The sequence below is a fragment of the Eublepharis macularius genome, chromosome 5, assembly GCF_028583425.1.
Source record: "Eublepharis macularius isolate TG4126 chromosome 5, MPM_Emac_v1.0, whole genome shotgun sequence".
NCBI lineage: Eukaryota > Metazoa > Chordata > Lepidosauria > Squamata > Eublepharidae > Eublepharis > Eublepharis macularius.
In genome coordinates, this window is record NC_072794.1 from 94,600,945 (window position 1) to 94,622,727 (window position 21,783).

Consider the following 21,783-nt stretch of genomic DNA (forward strand, 5'->3'; position numbering starts at 1 on the left):
ATTGCTCTCATTCTCCAGTATAAAACAGTGCAGACTTTGTGATCATAAGTGCGCAGACTTTCTGAGCAATCACCATAATCAAGGACTTAATGTATTCTGTAGCTAAAGTAATGTGCTGCTACTTAAAATGGTGTTTTGATATGCAGTGATTGGGAAGGGGTTTCTTAATAAGTGGTAGCTATATAATTTGTATAAATTGGTACTGTCTAAAAATCTCTGCATAAAACCATATTAGTAAAGGTTAGTTATTTTAAAACATAAATATGAAAAATACAAAAATATGAAAAAAAAATAAGTGAGCCTTGGCTGGGGATAAGTGTACCTTCCAGAAGCTAGCTGCATGCTATCTTATTTATGTTTAAATATGTGTAATTAATAGAAGTATCCACTGAGAGGTGGAGAATGAAAAGCATCCTTATTGTTCATTAACGTGTGTGTTTCTTTGTGGTTTCAGATATCTTTGTTGGTTTCAGCAGTAAATCATCTCAAAGCAAATATTAAGTCTGCTTCTGATTTGATAAGTCTTCCTCTCACAGTGGAAGAGCTCCAGAAAGTATGTACTATATTTACCTTGTTAATCTAAAGTTATAACTCTTAAAGCTACAGTTAATAAGTATTAAGAAACCAGGGACACATATGGCTGAGACGTTGTTACATAATTTTGGTTTCAGGTGTCTGTAACACAGTGTAGTGAGAAGTTTGTAAACATGCATGTCAGTAGCATAAGTCACTTGTAGGGAAGTATGTATGGTGGTGGAGTGCAGAGCTCAGTCCTGCTTCACAGTGTGTAGGACTAGTTAGCAAAAGTGTGTCTAAATTGATACATTTCCTTCCACCCCTGTGATAGATACTGTGAGTTTGCATGATGATGCAAATTGTATTACAGCCAACATGGCATCAGGACCATGTGGCTGAAAATTCCCATTCTTTGTAATGCAACACGAAGGGGGGGAAAACTTGATACTGATGTGATATTTTCATGAATTTAGTAACCACTTGAATTTTTATTTGTAATATTGTATTAAAAGTTTAGGTATGTAGTCTGCTCTTAGTTTAAAAGCTGCATCCTTTACTATTACTTTGAGAAGATTACTGTTAATATTTTCAGCCTTTAATCTGCTATACTTGGAAAGGAATGTCTAATTCAAATCAAATGAAATGGGACAAAATCAGAAGATGGGTGTTCTGGATGACTGTGGTCAGGCCTGGTTTAGATACAGGCATGCACTTAAGAAGCCTCAGGCATGCACTTAAGCCTCAAGTGCCTAGTTAGCATTCTTATATGAAACTGTTAACTCCTGGCAAGAGGCGCACCACAGATAATGTTTTAAGTTCATTACTGGGTATAGTACACATGTAACACTATGACAGAATCTCTGTTTCCATTCTAAGCCTTTACAAAGTGGTTATTTAGCATTCTTTATATCCACTCAGTCAACAGAAAATCATACCATCCATTATAACAACTACAAAGACCATTAAGTGCAATTACATCAGTCCAAAAAGTATTGCTCAAAGATAAGAAGGTCACAGGCAAGGAGTCCCTTCTAGGAGGAAGCTTCCCATCAATTTAGCTTGTCATATTTATAGGGTTTCAGAACCACCTCTTAACAATAGCTATGTCTGTCCTGTATTAAAGGGGTCACATTTTTGGCTAACATACCATCTTATAACTTCAAACACCAGACTAGGTTATCCATATTTGAAACTTCTTAAAATGTATAAAAATAGTTCATTCTTGCTACCTCTTGTCTTAACAAAAGTTATATAAAATTAGTGATTACAAGTTTCTCATACATATGCATATCTTTGGGCTCTCAACTAATACATCCATCCTTGGGTTCTATTTCTGACTTCTGCCATTCTCCGATACCTTCTGTACCTGGGCCTTAGTACATTGTATGTATCGATATGAGTTAGATGGCTCTTGTAATTTACACATGGTCATACAGTTGTTACCCTATTGTTTCAAGTGCATCTCCAAGGTTATTCTAGGCCTCTAGACTCCCTTTGTGGTCTAGCTAGTGCATTAACAGCTATGTTAACGCACTGTGGCAACTGAAACTACTTTTTTCGTGAGAGCTTTTGTTGGCAAGGGCCCGTTTCACGAGGGCAACTGTGTTAACATCCGCCCTGAGCCTTCTGAGGAGGGGGCGGGGGTGATATATAAATCGAAATAAATAAATAAATAGTTGTAAGATTAGGCTAGCCCTGTTTCTGTGTACAAAGGCATCTTGAATTACTTTTGTGATCATATCCAGGATCTGTTCTCCTATAGTTCTAGCTATAGCCATGACATGGGGATTTGTAATCTAGCTGGCAAACCAGTCTGCCTGCTGTCACAATGGAGTAAATGATTGGCTGGATCCAGCCAGCTTTTTCACTGAGTCTCACCTCTCCTTACTGTAGCTCCCATCCCACATGGCTTTTGTCCATGCATATCCACAATCCCCTGCATAGGTTTTTTGGTGGTCAAAGGGCACCCCCCTCCCTTCCTGCTTTCATCAGTGGATTACCTGATTGGATCCAAGTATGCATCTCTAAGGGCTACTTCATATGCAGTGACTGGAATACTTTTATGTGGAAAATTGTATATGCCAGCACATGTCTCTTATGTGTAGAGGAAGAATGTAATTGTTCTTAATTTTCTGACTTGTGTAACAAAAATGCATATATGCATTATGTAAATGCAGTTCACATGCTATACTGAAATTATCCGAGTTAAGAGTAGCACATGAAGTACTCCAGAGTGGATTATGGGTCTCATATGCTGAAAATATGATGGTCTTGGTACATTACACATTTATTAGTACCTAGTATTGATAATAGCAGTTACGTCTGATGAAATGGGCCCTTGCTGACAAAAGCTCTCACAAAAAAAGTAGTTTCAGTTGCCACAGTGCGTTAACATAGCTGTTCTAGAATTAATACAATATTTTTGTCTCACATTCTTAAGAATTTTTCCATTGTGTGGCTGGGTCTACAAATTACTCTTTGATGATTTTTCCTAGAGTGTTGCTACTATAGGTAGCACCGTAACCAGTGTTCATCACGATGTTGAGACTCTGCAAGCAGCAATTGAAGAGCATAAGAAAACCATAGAAACACTGCAAAGTGATATGGTAAGGACATGTACAGAGAGAATATATATTTTTTTTTTTTTTATTATTTTTTTATTTTTCATAACTACAAAACACTACACCAGACTATCACAAGGAAAGGGAAGAGGGAAGGGACAAAGGGGAGTGGAAAAAGAAAAAGGGGGGGGGGAATGAACTACAAACACTAAACACTACACTTCAATGTTTCCCTTCATACTGTCATAATACAAAAATAGCTCCATAGAATAATGATGGAGTGGTTAATCATACAGAGAATAAACATTTCAAATTCTGATTAAACTTTCCTCCCCCTTCTGGGTCCCGGACGCAATTCTCTCTGTGCAACTGCTGTTGCAATGCTCTCCTCCTCCCCCCCCCCCCTCCGGCTCCTCCTTTTCTTCGTTCTTGGTGCAGCAGAGTTCTGGGTTTTTATTCTCAAAATCCTTTAGTTGATCTTCTGATAATATCTTATAGGCCTGATCTTTATATCTGAACCATATTCCTTCCGGGAATAACCATTTGTACTTTATTCCATGGTCCCTCAGAAGAGCTGCAAACTTTTTATATTTAAAACGCCGTTTCCGGACTAGAAATGGAACGTCCTTCAAAATCTTGACTTTCAAACCCATAAAGTCCAAATCCGCATTGTATGAGTTATATAGGATGGTGTCCCGAATCTTTTTAGTTGAAAAGTCAATAATGATCTCACGAGGCAACTGTCGCTTTGTTGCATATTTTGAAGAAGCCCGACGGACCTCCAAAATGGCGCTTTTAACCTCTTCTTTAGTCGTCCTCGCGGGTGTCGCCAGTAGTTCCGAGACCAAATCCCACAGATCCTCATTTTCCTCCTCTTTCACGTTTTGGAGACGCAAAATTGTCTGCGTTCGTTCCACTTGTAGCCCGATCAGTTGGTTCTCCACCAACTTCAGCTCCTTTTTTGTAGCCTTCACAAGTGACGCACTTTCCAGAGCAGACTTTTCTGCCCCCCCCCGCTGCTGCCTTAATGGTTTTCACCTCGCTTTCAATTAAGCCCACCCTTTGATCAGTTTCGTTCAGCTTGTCAACAAAGGGTTTTATGGCTTCCACCACCGCCCTGCGCACCAATTCTTCGAGCGACTCCCCTTTCTGCAAGGTGGCCGAGATTGACTTACCGAGAGCGGGACTTTGCTTCTTTGCTGCCATTTGGGGGGGGGGGCGCCAACAAAATTCTGGAACTCCACGAAGGGGAAGAGCGAGTCTTCTTCAGATCAACCTCTCCTTCACAAACGCTTGTAGAACAGAAGGGATTCGCTTGTTTACAGGCTTCCGCCTGTTTCTTTTACTTGCCGTTTCTCGTTGCCCGGCGGCACTCGAGGCGCCGCGCACCAGAGAGAATATATATTGAGCAGCAAACTTCATGCATGCTTACTGTGTAATCAGTTTTATAATAAGGAGTTCTGAAAGTTTCCATTAATGTAATGATAAAAAGTCATTAGAACTGGGAAAATATTTCAGATTCCAAGACTGTAATCAAAAGTTCAAAAAGAGAATAACCTGTAATAGTACCAAAAAAAATTAGACAAAGTCAGGATTTTTCTCTTAGGCAGATGAGTGTCCAGACATTTGGGATTTTTCTAACTCACTTTATATAGAATTAATACCCACTGTGCCGTGTTAAGGAAAGACTAACATTAGTAATAAAAATCAAGAAAGGCAATTAAATATGACTTTTGCTGAAATATATATTTCTTTAATGTGGTACTTTGAGGGAACACTGGTACATAGTATGTAACTACATACTGTGTGAGTACATTGCAGCAGTACTTTCTTCAGAAAGGCATATTGGCTGCATTCAGATATCATGAACAAACCCCAGGTTTTGTATCACAAACATACATAGTTTATCCTTGGGCTTGTACACTCCTTCCTTTCTTAATGCATGCAGCTGAGATTGAAGAGTTCCTGGTTTAAAAGAAATTGCAGTTCATTGTAATGCCTAAATTGGAGCAGTTAAACAAATAGGACTTTGTTTCTTTGTCTATAAACTGCAGCTTTAAACAATAGTTCACTTCTGAATGCATTCAGGCATCTTAAGCTGTGTTTTGTTTATACAAACTCTTACCAGTCTATCAGATAAAAGCAACAACATAAGAATAGTCCTGCTGAATCAGACCAGTGGACCATCTAGTTCAGCATCCTGTTTCACACAATGGCCAACCAGTTGTTATGGAGTGCCAGCAACACTGCATAGAGGCTGAGGCTTTCCCCTGAAGTTGCCTCCTGACACTGGTATTCAGAGGTTCACCGATGTGCCTCATCTTATGCTTGTTTACACCTGAACAGAATCTTGTAGACATCTCCTCATACTGCTCTTTCTATGACCATATGCCAATAAGGGCCACCGCAACACACCAAACTTTAGTTTGTGAATTCATACTTTGCAACAAACCATAAGGAGTATAGATTGGTTAATAAACCAGCTAGCCTATAACCTAATCTAACTCTAATCTGGAGAACCGGGTTTGATTCCCAATTCCTCCACTTGAAGCCAGCTGGATGACCTTGGATGAGTCATAGCTTCTAGGAGCTCTCTCAGTTCCACCCACCTCACAGGGTGTTTGTTGTGGGGATAATAATAATATTCTTTGTAAACCGTTCTGAGTGGGCCTTAAGTTGTCCTGAAGGGCAGTATATAAATCGAATGTTGTTATTATTATTATTAACCATAGATTAAAATTTTTGTATGGTTTATTGATTAACTTTCAGACATCACAACTAAATTGAGTTTGATCAATGTTAGTTTATTTTGATGTCTAAGTGCAACGTGCTTCAGAATCCTGGTCTATAGACAAGAAAGAAACCACAGTTTGTTAAAACGCCCCAGTTCAGATGTTACAACCAACTGCCAATTTCAGCTCTGTTTGAGAGTAAGGGGAAGGAGCTCTCAATCCATTTATTTGAGGAACAGGAGAAAAGCTTTCAGTCGAAGGATAAACTAGTTCATTCTTTCATAAACATCATAGTATCTGATATTGGAATACAGGGACTGCTACATTTTTGTGCCATTCACCCAGAGAGCTAATATGTTTGTGTCAAATTCTTTTTGGCTTTAGTTATCTTCCTAGATGTGTCTTTGAATGATTAATCCCACTGCTCCAAGGTGAATAATTTGCATGAAAAATACCTATTAATATTTTCAGAGTGAAAACACAAAAGATGTTAGAGGAAAGCAGATATCTTCAGTTTCCACTTTTATTTCTCAAATAAGTGAAAAGAATCTGACAGACAGCTGTAAACAGGTATTTCTTGCTTACCAATTTGAAATGCATCTAAGAGGTATTATTTTTTTAAACAACTATGAAGGTTTTGAACCTAATAATAACAACAACAACAACAACAACAACATTTGATTTATATATCACCCTTCAGAACAACTTAAGGCCCACTCAGAGTGGTTTACAAAGAATATTATTATTATTCCCACAACAAAACACCCTGTGAGGTGGGTGGGGCTGAGAGAGCTCCTAGAAGCTGTGACTGACCCAGGATCACTCAGCTGGCTTCAAGTGGAGGAGTGGGGAGTCAAACCCGGTTCTCCAGATTAGAGTCCCACTGCTCTTAACCACTACACCAATTTGGTGTTCAGTAATTAAAGAGGTGTTCAGCAATTAAAGAGTTAATTTTGAATATATTCAAACCAGTAAGCATCAGTTTTGGAAAAGTGGACATAGCAGCAAGAAAAAGAGAACAGTTAAATTTGAACACGAAGAAAAATGTTAACTGTATACTGAATTGTAATAGAAGTCTTGAATATTACAACGGTAAAATGTATGGCAGTACCCAAATTAGCTCCTCAACTTTATTGCTAGTCACTGAGAGTGAATAATTATTCATTCTGGGATAATAACTTGTCACTGTAGTAAGACTCTTAGGTATGTGCATGTAAGCTAGTAAATTATTCTGTATTAACTGCAAAGGCCAAGTATTCTCTGAAGGTAGTCTGCATTAATAGTTGTTTTAATATAATTTTTCTTTACATTAACTCTGGGCAGACTATAGTTGTCTTAGATCATTCAGTTCAAATTAACCTTAGATTAAGAAGTTGTTGGGCAATTTTACCCATGAGATTTTTATCTCATGCTGCTTGAAAATAAGCCCCATTGGTCTCAATAAACTTACTTCTGAGTAAACATACATAGGATCAGAAATCAATGCAGTGAGATGTACCTAGTGAAGACACTTGCTCTAAGTGCTGCTTATACTTTCTTTTTCACTGCTTCAATAGTTGAGTAATGAAAATTGTTCTTGTGTTTTAAACAGGATAACCACTATCTGCATACCTCTCTAGAGGAGGTAAACTCAACTTTAATATTATACCAGAAACAGAATGATTTAAAACTTTTCAGTATGGATTCAACAGTCAACAATTTAAGTTGGAGAGTTTCCTTGTTAGAAAATCATATGGAGGTTTTGAGTAAACTGGAGAAAAAAGAGAACCTGACCCTTGCTATAGTAAGTGTCCAGTAATTGAATGCTTTAGAAATGAATTTTTCAACGCAGTAACTTCTGTCATAGGCTTTAACCCATTTTTGCTACACAAAGAATGAACTAACATTTAAAAAGGCACTTTCTAAAAGATACTGAAAGGTGCATCTTTCTTGGCATGTGAAATTCTAAAAATAATGAAACAGAATTTTTGTTCTTTACCTGGATATCACCCTTCTAGCAACATTTGCACTTTGAATTAATGAACTTGTGCAGCAACTAGATCTGTCACTAAACAGATAGCTGTTGCCACACCATTGATCATGCTGTGATCTCAGACATCTCATTTGCTTATCTTCTATGGATTATGATAAGTATAAGCAGATGTACTTTGAACATTCCTGAGATCTGTGCTGCCATTTAACAAGTAGCTACGTTGCAATAATGTATGAGGACAAAGTACTGATCATGTTAGAAGGAAACTTCTGTCTGATTCATTGATGTTTAAAGAATTTGTGCATAGGGGTGTGATCCACCTCCCACCCCCCACCCCATAAATCTGGGTGATCTGAATCTGGGTTTCGTTAAAGAAAAAAATCTGGAATTCCTGATTCTTTGATCTGGGTAACAGAATTTAATGGTAGTAGGATTTAATAGAATGGCCAGGATTTAACTGGCCATTATTCCCTATGGGGAATAACATGAGGACAAAGTACTGATCGTGTTGGAAGGAAACTTCTGTCTGATTCATTGATGTTTAAAGAATTTGTGCATAGGGGTGTGATCCACCTCCCACCCCCCACCCCATAAATCTGGGTGATCTGAATCTGGGTTTCGTTAAAGAAAAAAATCTGGAATTCCTGATTCTTTGATCTGGGTAACAGAATTTAATGGTAGTAGGATTTAATAGAATGGCCAGGATTTAACTGGCCATTATTCCCTATGGGGAATAACATATGAGGACAAAGTACTGATCGTGTTGGAAGGAAACTTCTGTCTGATTCATTGATGTTTGAAGAATTTGTGCATAGGGGTGTGATCCACCTCCCCCCCCCCCATGGGGAAGAATGTCTAAAGGAGTGAGGGGGCATTTTTGAGCTAACTCCACCAAATATGCCTACTCCAGATTATCTCCTGAATGGACCCCTGAATAAGTTGTCCCCAACCGCTGTCTATTGCTTCCTGTGTAGAGTGGCTTGTAATTCTGTGGCTAGCCTCCCCACACACACGTTGCTTGGGATTCTTGCTTGCTTGGGATTCTCTGGTTTGACAGTGCCCTCTTGTGAGCTTAAAAAATCCCAGTGTCAACCCAGAGAATCCCATCGGGAATCTCTAAAGCAAGGAGGGATGAGGCTTGCAGAGCCATGAAGTTTAGAAGGTAGCCAGCAATGGCTTGAGGGGCCTCTTTTAGAACTGCACCAGGGGAAGGAGCAGAATGGGATGCTGCTGCCTCATCCCCCACCGTGCCATCCTCATATTGCTGTCTTGCAGTGTTGTGGAGCTTGACTGGGCTTCATGCTGCTGCCCCTAACTTGCTGCAGCTACCTCCTTCCCCACTCTGCTAGCCTCACACCCCAAAGTTGCAGAGCTTATCTGGGCTCCATGTTGCTGTCCCTGGGATATTAAAAAAAGCAAAATAAACTTTTGTTTTTGTAAGAAGCGTATCGGTTTCATATTATTTCTTAAGCTTGATGGTTTCAAAAGAGTAGTTCTCAATTCTTAAAGTTACCCGGTCACACAGACCTTCTCTCAGGCTTCACACACAGATTGCATGCTTTTGATATTAATTTCTCTCTCAATTGCAAGTAAGACCTTTTCTCAGGTGCACACACACAGTTTGCCTGCTTTCTCCTGACGGAACGTTCTTTCACAAACACACAGTTCAGGTTTCCACATAGGATATATTTCTCTCAGACAACATAAACAAGCTCAGGCTGCACACAGCTTGCCTGCTTTCTTCTAAATATTTTTCTCATAAATACTTAAACATGCTAAGGCTGCACATAGCTTGCCTTTCTTACTCTGACTGAATCTTTTTTTCTCCACACACAGTCCAAAACTGCATTCACTCCACCCACACTCTCAGTCATCAATCATATCACTCACTCATCCCTCTCTTTCACCCCCACACCTCATCTGTACCACACCAAGCATTTAAAGACACATACATGCATTTACTTAAAATCATTACATGTTACTTTGTATAAAATGCTACATAGGCCTCTTGTGCCTTCTTAAAAGCAAAAAAAAAAAAATCACCATGGTGCCAGCCTCCAAATGACCATGCATAGAAGATTTTGTTCAAGATTCAATTTCCAAACTACCAGTGTGGCACTTGATTTTCCTCTATCAGATCCTACAATACTAATTACCTGTTTAATATTTTCTTTTTAGTTCATTCAAAATGCTACAATAATAATAATAATATTCAATTTATATACCGCCCTTCAGGACAACTTAATGCCCACTCAGAGCAGTTTACAAAGTATGTTGTTATTACCCCACAACAATCACCCTGTGAGGTGGGTGGGGCTGAGAGAGCTCCGGAGAGCCATGACTAGCCCAAGGTCACCCAGCTGGCTTCAAGTGGAGAAGTGGGGAATCAAACCTGGCTCTCCAGATTAGAGTCCCGTGCTCTTAACCACTACACCAAATGCAAAAATAGTACAGTACAGTACAAAAACATGCATATTCTTTAGGAGTATGCACAAAAAAAATCTGAGAGATATTCAGGGAAAGAAAAAATCTGGGTTCCATGAACATGTAAGATTCTCTAATCCAGTTTGACAAGATTAGAGAATCCTGGGTTTATTTGATAGTTATTTTCTAGGGGAAACCTATCTGGAGGGCTGGGGGGGTGTCATTTTTCAAGCAAACTCCACTATATTTGCAGGGAACCTACTCCTAACTGTTCTCAAAAGACCCTCATTTCAGGAAGATTGGACCTCAGGGTCCAATTCTGTGGGCCTCTGAACAAGGTTCCCCCAGCCACTCTTTATTTTTTCCTATGGGGAAAAAAGTCAAAGCTGACTCCTACTGCGGAAATACACTGGGACAAGGCTGCCATGGTCAAGGCACACTGCCTAATGCAAGCTGAGCCCAGGACAAGCCCAACAGAACCACACTGATGCCCCCCCCCCCACAAACCCAAGTGCCCCCTGCACAAGCTGCCCAGCCACTTTCCACTGTTTTTTTTGATGGGAAAGTTTTCAAGGCAGAAGCAATTCCATGGTCCTCTGAACAAGGTGCTCCCAGGCACTCTTTATTTATTGTTTCCTACCCAATCACAACCCAGAGGAAACCCCAAAAGACAAAACTGAAGCAAGGGAATAGAATCCCCCCCAGAAGCAATATGAAATGACCAACATCAAACAAAATAATCATGTCAAAGCACCAAATTCTCCCCAAACCAAATGGAAGCAAAGAGATGGAATCCCTCCGAACCAAAGCAAAGCAAGTGGACCAGTGTCAAACCAGATAATCATATCAAAACTGTTAATTCCAGCCAAACCATATTGAAGCAAGGGACACTGTTGCAACTTAGCCCAATTGAACCAGTGTCACTCACAGAAGCTAGGCAGACAGGAGAGCTCCTGCACAGATTGAGCACTCAGTCCCTCCTGCCTCAATCCCTCCCCTCTTGGAAAAAAATGGCAAGAGAAGAACAGGAAAGAGCCAGCCTGAGGCTGAAGCAATGTTTTCTGTATTAACCTGGATTTATCTGGGGGTCTGGATCCAGGTTCCTGGATGGGACCTGGAATTCTGTTTTGATTTGGGAAAGCCAGATTGGCAAAAATTCAGCTTTTCTCCTTGACCTGGATTGCAGACCTTTAATATTCTTTTTGATGTCTCTTCATTTCTCAAATTCTGTATATCTAAGACTGAATTTCTCATCTATCGTCCAAGTTTCTCTTTCCATATCTACTGACCACCACCACCATCCACCCTGTAGAACAGGCATCAAGGCTTTATTTGTTTAGTCTTTGTTCCCCATGTTCAGTTTTGCTTTTACCTTCGCAACATTGTAAAAGTTGGCTCCTTCCTTTTTACCTGTATGACTCGTCATCTGTCGCCTTCACTACTGTAACCTCCCTTCAGGTCTTTTCATTATCACATATTGAACCCCTTGTGTCTGTTCAAAACTCTGCCATCAAAATATCCACTTTGTCTTATTAACCATGTGAGGTTGCTCCCTAAATCCTTACATTGACTTCTTCACCACTACTGGATCGAACACAAACTCCTGTCCTTGCCTTCAAAACCCTCCAGGGCCTTGTCTTCCCGTCTTCTTTCCAGTTCAGGTATATTCCTTCCCTAACTTCTCCTCAGCTGTTCAAAGGTCTTCTGTTTCCTCAAATGAATATAGCCTTGCTGCCCTCTGGAACTACTTCTCAGAACGTCTGCATGATTCCACAGTTATGCCTTCAAATCTGTCCTTGAAATGCACTTTTTCCATGAAACCTTTGGCACAACCCCTTTAGTTTTGAACTCCTTTAGAAACAGTTTAAAAATATGCAACTGGAATAAACATTCCTCTTGTATTGTCGAAGGCTTTCACGGCCGGAGAACGATGGTTGTTGTGGGTTTTCCGGGCTGTATTGCCGTGGTCTTGGCATTGTAGTTCCTGACGTTTCGCCAGCAGCTGTGGCTGGCATCTTCAGAGGTGTAGCACCAAAAGACAGAGATCTCTCAGTGTCACAGTGTGGAAAAGATGTAGGTCATTTGTATCTACTCAGGAGGGGTGGGGTTGAGCTGAGTCATCCTGTAAGAGTTTCCCAGGGTGTGGAATGCTAATGGCGGGAGGCTTCACTGTATCCTGAGGAGGTTCTTTTGCATATGGATTGGTACTTGATGTGCTAATCTTCTCTGCAGGGCTATTGTCGGGGATAGAATGTTTTGTTAGCCTGGTGTTTTTCAGAACTGGAAACCATGCTCTGTTCATTCTTAAGGTTTCTTCTTTCCTGTTGAAGTTTTGCTTATGTTTGTGAATTTCAATGGCTTCCCTGTGCAGTCTGACAAAGAAGTTGGAAGCGTTGTCCAGTATTTTGGTGTCCTGGAATAAGATACTGTGCCCTGTTTGAGTTAGGCTATGTTCAGCCACTGCTGATTTTTCAGGTTGTCCAAGTCTGCAGTGTCTTTCATGTTCTTTTATTCTTGTCTGGATGCTACGCTTTGTGGTCCCGATGTAAACTTGTCCACAGCTGCAGGGTATACGGTATACTCCTGCAGAGGTGAGGGGGTCTCTACTGACTTTTGCTGATCGTAGCATCTGTTGTATTTTTCGGGTGGGTCTGAATACTGCTTGAAGGTTATGCTTTTTCATAAGCTTTCCCATCTGATCAGTAATTCCTTTGATATATGGCAAAAACACTTTTCCTGTAGGAGACTGTTTTTCCTTGGTTGTTTGATTCATCCTGGGTTTGATTGCTCTTCGGATTTCATTTCTGGAGTAGCCATTTGCCTGAAGTGCGTGGTTTAGATGATTAATTTCCTCATTGAGAAAATGCGGCTCACATATCCGTCTTGCACGATCCACTAATGTTTTCATTATGCCTCTTTTCTGTATTCCTCTTATTTATTGTTTTCTACCTTTTCTTCCCCTGCCCTTCTAGTCTTGTTTATCTCCTGTTCTAGATTGCAAGCTCTATGAGACAGTGCCTGCTTTTTTGCACATTGTAAAGCATTCATATGCATTAATGTGTAGTAGTAGTAGTAGCAGCAGCAGCAGTTTTACTATTAGGATCCCTTTGTGGCTTTATTGGCAAGGGTGCATTAGGTTCTTGCCAAAATTTGGCATACAAGATACCTCTCCCTGAGGATGCTTCTGTTATTTTTATTAGTACTGTTGCAATAATTCAGACACTATACCATTATGTTTATATACTGGCACAACATAGCCTACATGTTGATCTGCCATTGATCTCCAGCCTATCTTGCTTTCCTACTATCAATGAAATCTCTAAACTGCTTTTGTCTGCTACTGGAGATTGGGCTGCCACTAATGTTAGGATGCAGAAAAAATCCTCTGTATTAGCAACTGGTTCCTTCAATGTACGTTTTTAGAAAAAAAATTGCTTGTTCAATATACGTCCCTTACAAAAAATACTTTATTCCTGAAATCAGCTTCCTCTCTTACTACGGTTTCTGTCTGTCATCTGTGAAGAATTTAACTGTTAATATTTTAAACACTAGAACTTTTATGTCTCTTGCAGGTGGATGACTTAACCTCTGTGAATGTAGAAAATGAACCAAGAAACAAAACTACTACTGAAAAGGTACAAAATATGGCGGTAACTCTAAAAAAGCCAAAATGAGTTTCTAAAATAAGTTCCCACATATTAAGAAACGTTCTGAAAATTTTGTACTACAGTATACCATATTTTCCCCTAAAGACCAGAGGACAAGTCCCTCTGCTTTTTTCTGATGAAAGCCAAACCTAGAATACTGGCTAAATTATTATGGTTGTCTAGCAACAGAGCCACTGAGGCCATCCAGTTAAAGCTTCAGTTGTTCCTTTTATCATTTGAGGTTTTTTAAAAAATGTATTTGTTTTAGATTTCAGATTTTTCTGCTAGCCTGGAGCATTTTTTAGGTGTGTAGGAATAAGCTGCCTTGTTCATTCATGGCTTCAGTCATCAGATTTAAACATTCTCAGATCAGGGCCTCTTGGCTCTTAGTACATAATATGACTACTGCTTCTCATAATTTCTGTGTAATTTATCCAGTACTTATACAATACTATTGTATATGGATTCCTAAAACAGTGAAATGCTTTTCCATGGTGGACTTTGGGATGAGCTTTGACATGTTCCTTCTTCTGCTGTTGGGTCCCCTTTTTATATAGCTAATTCAGTAGAATAGTAAACTGAAAGTGTTTTAAATACCTAAATACTATAAAACAAACACTTTGTATGATAATATGTGGGCAGTAGACATGGGCACAAACCAAAAAACCCCGAACCACATGATTCGTGGTTTGTAGCATTCCACGAACCACAAACTTCCAACTTTTTCCTGGTTCGTGGCTCGTGAGGCTGTTGGAACCCGCATGGGGTCTGTAAAACTGACATCCTCTTTTCCTGCTGCCCAGGCTGTCAGTTTTAGGAGAAAGAGGCTGTCAGTTTCACAGACGCAGCACTAGTTCCAGGGTGGGGTCTGTGAAATGACAGCCTCTTTCTCCTGCTGCCAGAGCGGCAGGAGAAAGAGGATGTCATTTCACAGACCCCCATGCTGGAACCGGTGCGGGGTCTGTGAAACTGATAGCCTCTTTTCCTGCTGCCCGGGCTGTCAGTTTTACAGAACTCGCACTGTTCCAGTGCAGGGTCTATGAAACTGACAGCCTGTGAAACTCCAAACCGGCCATGGAATGGCTGGAAAAATTTGTTTGTTCTGTAAACACGTGTTCCCATGGAACGTGTGTTTTGGTGCAAACGGACCAGCCATTCCATACGGAATTTTGTTCCGTGGTTCGTTTCATACCCATCCCTAGTGGGCAGTATAATCTCTATGTACATAAAGTACTTAGAAATATTGCTCTAAAGAGGTTGTGCAATTCATTTATAGTGAAAGAATTAGGGGTTGATAATGATTTTTTACTGTTGGTGTTGTACAGAAGATAGAAAATGGTGAGTCTCAGGTGTCCAGACTGAGAGAGAAACTGCAGCTGATCAATGCTCTGACAAGCAAGCCAGAGAATGACAAATCTGAAGCAACTAAAAAAGGTAACGTTCCATGTACTGTGTATTCAGTTCTGACATATTACTTGATACCTACTACCTTTAACCCAGAATAGTAATTTTAGACTTTTGGACCAAGGCAGTATTGAAAATAGTAGGAATACATTTGATAGTTTCCTTTAAAGCTGCAGGCTAATGACCCAAGCCTTTTAGGGTTCAGTCTTCATTGAAACAGAGCCGCACAAGAATCCTGTGAGTATACTTGCATAGTCCAGATCATAGGGTTATGGTGGATAGCTCAATGAAAATATTGACTCAGTGTGATTTCATAAGAGGCACATTCTGTGCTAGAAGTTACCAGGAAAGGATCTGAAAACAAAACTGCCAGTATCTTTATATAAATCTGTAGTGTGACTGCATTATTGTGTATAGTTCTTGCAGTCTAAAATAGAGCATTGTAAAACTGGAAGAGGTACAGGAAAAGAGAAGTCAGAATGATAAGAAAGTCAATTCCCTATGGAGAAATTGCTTAAACGTTTGTAGCCTTTCAGTTTTTGAAGAAGCAAATGGTTAAGTGGTTGGACTGCAAATCAGCACTCCACTGGTTTAGATCCCACTACTGCCATGAGTTTTGCAGGTGGCCTTGGGTAAGCCACTCCTCTCAGCCCCAGTTGTATTGTGGGGATACTGATAACACTGACTGTGTTCACCGCTGTGAGTGGGGCACTAATCTACCATAGAATTATGGTATGTAAGTGCTCATTATTATAAGTAAAAGGCAGGGACATGATAGAGCTTTATAACATTACATACAATGGAGAGAAAGTAGAAAAAAGATTCCTGTTTTCTATAATACTTGAACTTGGGGATACTCCATGAAATTGATGATAAATTCAGAAAAACATTCTTCAAACCAAGCACAGTTTATGAAATTTACATCCAACAGATGAAATGTATTGGCTTTAAAAAAGAATTCAATGCATAATGAAGGTTAGATATCAACAGGTATGAAACTCGGGAAAGTTCATGTACATAGGTACTATACTGCTGATACATGTTGCTAAGGGGCTGTCATGACTCCTTTTTGCTCATGTAGTTAGTTTGTGCCTTAAACCTTCTTGTTCTTACACCTTCTGGGTAGATAAGGCTGCCACCTGGAATTAAATTCCAAAATTTAATTTTTCCCTTGAATAATGGGCCCAAGCATTAGGCTCCTTCGTGGGACAATGTGGCCCTGAGGATAAGAATGGAATTTATAGAAATCTCATTCTGGGGGTGAACAAAAAAACAAAAAAATTTATTATTACATGAAGCATATTGGTTTCACACTATTTCTTATGCTTGATGGTTTCAAAGATAGTTTCTTTACATGGGCTCAGTCAAACAAAGTAATTTTCCACACAGGTCTTCCTTAAGAGAATAAACTCTACACAGACTTCACTCAGGCCTCTCCACACAGCTTGCCTAATTTAGATAGACCAATCTCTCACTCAAATATACATAGAATTTCTCTCTCAGGCACACACACAGTTTGCCTCTTTTAGACAGATTTAATGTTTTTTCTCAGACTCACACAGTTTGGGCTTCCTCACAGATTGCCTGCTTTGTCCAGACTCCATATTTTTTCTCCCCTCAGTAACTAAAAAAAACTGTAGTTCACTCTGCCCCTAGAGTACAGCTGCTGTCCAATCAGATTTCACTCCAGATTTCACTCCACTCAACCCTGCCTATACTCTCACTCATCAACCAATCATCTCACTCACTCATCTTCTCTTTCACCCCCCATTCTTCTTCAGTAACACATCAAGCATTTAAAGAAACACACACTTAAAATTATTACAGGGGCAATTGATTCCTTCATGATGTTGCCATCTTCCAGGGGTATCTGGTTGGCAGCTGGGGGAAACAGTGGATTTGTCAGCCCTGGTTGTGTTTCTGTAGCTAGCCATTTTGCTGAGATTTTCTACCTTTTATAAAGTCTTTTCAATTGCAACCTAGTATCTGCTTGTAGATATTAATTTACATGTAACTTAACTACTATAAGAAATGTATCAGAATGTGTCTTGGAAATGCCTAGTTATCATCGTAGCTAAGGGACATTGGCTTGGATCCTGGGCCTTGTTTTGCTCCGTACCTTTTTCTGTTGTGTGGGTATTCCTCTGCTGCACAGCATATTCTTCCAGTGCTAGGATGCTCCACTCATGCAAGACCAGTGTCTAGAGGAACATTTCCACAACAGATGAAGAGGGATGCAGATGGAAGCAAGTGAAGGCTTTGAACCAGGAAATCTCAGTTTTGCAATGAAATCAGTGATCAAGTAGACCTATGCAGAGTTGCTCCCATCTAAGCCCATAAAAATCAGAGGGGTTGGACTGCATCACTAAAACCCACAAGTCTCAACTCTCAGCTTCCCTTGTGCTATAAAGTGAGATAACTTTCAGGCTTATTGTAAAGTTTACTGAGATAATATGCATGCATCTTTTCAAACATTTGAAAAAGATGCATATTTGTTCTTTGCCAAGTACTCTTTAAGCCACCAATCAAAACACTGTTTTTAAGTAGGCTTGATATTGCTTGGCATTGTACAGTGATTCGGGTAATTTACCCAAATCGGACCCAATCCGGAAAGATTCTGGATATCCGAATCGGGGCCATCGATTCGGAAATCCTGAATCAAAGATTCCAAAGCTTTTGGAAAGCTTCGGGGCTGAGTTTAAAGGGCCTTGCAGCTGCTTGCAAGCAGTGGCGGGGCCCTTTAAACATCATCCCACCCCCACCTACCTTGTTGGCGGCAGCCACCACCTCCTGAGCCTGCGGGGCATTGCAGAACACCGGAGCTGCCTCCTCCAGCCCTTCCTGCCCCTCAAATGGCCGCAGCATGCCAGCACCACAGCAGCCATTTGAGGGGCAGGAAGGGCCAGAGGAGGCAGAGAAAGCCCCTCCTGCCGGTCAAATGGCCGCGCTGGCGCGCCACGGCCATTTGAGGGGCAGGAAGAGCTGGAGGAGGCAGCTCCGGGAGGCTGTTGCGACAGCCTGGAGCCTCCAGGCTGTCGCAGCCTCGTGCCGCTGCCACTGCGGCGACAGCAGCCTGCAGCACAGTTGACCCTCCTGCCAGGTAAGGTACATGGATGGGGGGTGGACGGGTTCCCCAGGGGGGTGGGGCATGGAAGGGTTGCCCCAGGGGGTAGGGAGGAGTTGCCCCCCTCACTTCAGTATGCTCCAAATATTTGCTTTGCATTGCACCAAATATTTATGGAGCATACCGAAGCAAGCAAAGTATCTTAATTCCAAAGCGGCTTGCCGAAATTTTCCAAAATTTCCAAAGTGGTATTTCCGAAATTTCCCCCCACTTCAGGTAAACCCGAAACAGTAAACCCAAATCAACCCCCTCCTTCACACCCCTACTCTGCAGTGGGCACATGTTTTTACATGGAACTTAAACATACATGCACTGAGCTTCTCATATTTAAATTTATATTTATAAGATGCGATCCTACCATTGCTCATTCTTACTCAAAAGAGAACAGCCAAAAAACTGCATGAAGATTCTATTTGTGTGTCACTGTAGTAATATTTGTTTGTTACTGTGTTGAAGGTATACTTTTCAGCTATATGCCATCTGAACGCAGTCTTGTGCAACCATACTTTACAGCTTTTGTTACTTCTCTCTTGATAAAGTTCTAATTACTCTAAAATTACTTGCCAATAGGAAAACTCCAGAATACCACATCAAAGCCTACAAAACTTCCAAGACTTTCGTCAAGATCAGTTGACAACAGTTTTGAGCAAAGTAGATATCCATGAAGCTTGTTTTTACCAGAAATATCCAGCATAGATGGCAAGTCTGTTTACTTTTGTTGGCGGGGGGGATGTTTTTTTTCTAATGTAACAGAAATGACCATTCTAGAGTTACCTGTGATATAGCCGTTAACTGTTAGTAATTATGTAAAAAGTTGGATTTATGTGGGACTCCTGGAGGAGAAACTTGGAGGGACAAAGTGATTGAATAAGAATGTGTACTTTAATTTCAGAAACAGGAGAGCTAAGAATCTCAGTACAGCTAGAGATATGTAAAAGCATTAGAGAGAGAAATCTTGAGCAGGTTTTTATTTGGCAAAAGAACACGGATGCGTTTATTTTCCTGGGCAAATAATAGTCCATAGTCACAGACTGCCTTTTGAGGTATTTCATTCATCCCTAAATTTATAATTCTGCTTCTGTTCTTTAAATGTACACAGAATCTTTCTGTTGCATCAGTATGACCAATTGGAGTATATTAGTTTTTTCTTCCTCCGTTATGATTTGGATGTTTTGCTAATTTCATTATGTGTTTGATTTATTCTTCAGGAATTATTCAAAATCACCAACCAAGGCACTGATGGCATGTTCACATATGAGAATCTGCAAAATCTGGTTGGAGCTACACTGCATGATTCACAGAGCTTTAAGGAATTTGATGCAGATGGAGATGGGAAATATTCATTACCAGGACTGAAAGTTGCTTTAGGTGTATAGTATCTCTGTTTAGAAATTCAGTATTGAAGGACTAAAGTAGCTACTAAAAAATCCCTGATAATTAAAAGCTACACCTGGCACTTTTCCCAATGGTATATTAACATTTGGAGCTAACTTGGTGTATATGTTAACACCTCTTAATTTGTATTTTTTTAAAAATATTGAATGATTTTTTAAAGTTGTATTTGTAACATAAACAGTGTGATCCTATGCAGAGTTACTCCAGTCGAAGCCCATTGAAGTCAATGGCCTTAGACTTGAGTAACTCTCCATAGGATTGCACTGAAAATGTTGATTGCTGATAGTTCTGAGGCCCTGTTCCAGAGAAAATTAGTTCTGCTCAAAACCTATGGAAACTAGTGGACCACATTCAATGCAAGTAAATTAAGTCATATGCTTTTCAATAGGATATAAGCACAACTAATTTTTGTTTTGATTAGGGCCCCAGGATAACATCCTGTCATTGTGTTGAATGACTGGATGCTGTAGGATAATTGCACCTTAAGAAATGCTAAGAATTTAACTCAAAGAGTTTTTATTTCCCTTATAAGGGAAACTCTTATCTTCAAATTAGAATGTGTATGTATATACTGATAAACCTGTATTTTATATTTCTAATAAATTTGCCTTAAATTAGCTGCACTTTAAAATATGAACAAAAAACAATCTGTCTTTGCAGGATGAAACTTTCCCTGTATACGTATTTAAAACAGAATAAATTATGCATATCTGGGATTTGGCACTTAAGGTACTAAAGTGGTAATAGCTGTCTACACAATATTTAAGCAAGAGGTTGAAAGATACTTATTCTAGAGCTTTTACTTCACAACACACTCATCCCATTGTTGCTTGTAGATTTGTATACAGTTTTGGCATATTTTAGATCCAAGGTTTATGCTGGACCCTAAAGACGGTTAAAACAAAAGTCCAGTGCCACCTTAGGAAGACTTTTCCCTTCTTAAAACTCAGATGAAAGAAGTTCACTTTCATTTTATATTCCTGAAATGATGTAGGAATACTGTTTCCTTTATTCTTTTAATTTTAGTTCAAATGGTTTGGCATAGTAACTTTAGGAAGAAAAACAAGTATATATCAGGCATTACTGTAACATCAGTGTATACTGTCCTCACTGTGCATTGTAATTTGTTTTCCTTATTTTGACTGATGCTTAGTTGGAGTTTTTCTTCCTCGCTTTCAATGTACATCTCACAGGAACATGAGTAGCACTGATGGTTGTCATAAATACTTTTAGTGTCTCAGTTGTTATCAGAAACAGGATAGGGAGATTTTACACAGCTTCCTTTTTTTGGAAACTTGGAAGGTTTTGTCTTTTTAACCAGTGCTGCTAATGAGGGAAATGCTAACAGGAGAAGTTTCATGGCAAGGCTAACCTGTTAAAATACACATCACATTAAACAGTCTGTATACCAATCAGAAAATAAATCACAGCAAGGTCTCCTAATATGCTATTAATTTTGTGAATCTAAATTTGAAAAGACATCCAAAACTTTCTAGAGCATTTTATTATGTCTTTAGCCATTTTACATTTAATAAAACAGATTATCAACAATGTAATTTACATACAAGAAAATTAATCTTTTCAGTGTTTGAAATACGGAGATCATAGACAATAGCAATGGTAATGGTCAAATACTGTATTCTGGGAGGCTTGATAAATGGTGTGTGTGATTCCAGAGTAGGTAGAAAAGACCTCCAAAGATATTACTATGAAAGGAATTGGAAAAACTAAATTCCCTTCATCAGCGTTCAAGTGTTTCCCCACCTGCTTTCCAGACATAGTTTGCCTGGTGAAGTTCCAAAATGCAATATATTGCACGAAGACTGAAAAACAATCACATTTTCTGTATAAAACACTGACCAATTTAAATAAAGCAATAAAAATAACTATATTAGTATTTGTATTTGTCCTCATATAGTAGTTATTCTAGAATACTGAAGATATATATATATATATAGGTCAGATAATATGAAAGGAAACTAATCTTAGTATTCAGTTAATAGTTCAG

General features: G+C 39.6%; 1 protein-coding gene across 1 annotated transcript in view; it reads left to right on the forward strand.

Moving 5' to 3' along the window:
* The window catches only part of EFCAB14 (EF-hand calcium binding domain 14), a 32,513-nt gene extending 12,764 nt beyond the window's left edge, over positions 1-19,749 (forward strand). Inside the window, exons 4-11 of the mRNA XM_054979835.1 lie at positions 455-553; positions 3,012-3,122; positions 6,281-6,379; positions 7,401-7,592; positions 13,778-13,840; positions 15,178-15,286; positions 18,951-19,079; positions 19,589-19,749. Of these exons, the coding sequence (XP_054835810.1) occupies positions 455-553; positions 3,012-3,122; positions 6,281-6,379; positions 7,401-7,592; positions 13,778-13,840; positions 15,178-15,286; positions 18,951-19,045 (768 nt within the window). The 3' untranslated portion in view covers positions 19,046-19,079; positions 19,589-19,749. The remainder of the gene's footprint in view (positions 1-454; positions 554-3,011; positions 3,123-6,280; positions 6,380-7,400; positions 7,593-13,777; positions 13,841-15,177; positions 15,287-18,950; positions 19,080-19,588) is intronic.
* The last annotated feature ends 2,034 nt before the right edge of the window (positions 19,750-21,783 follow it).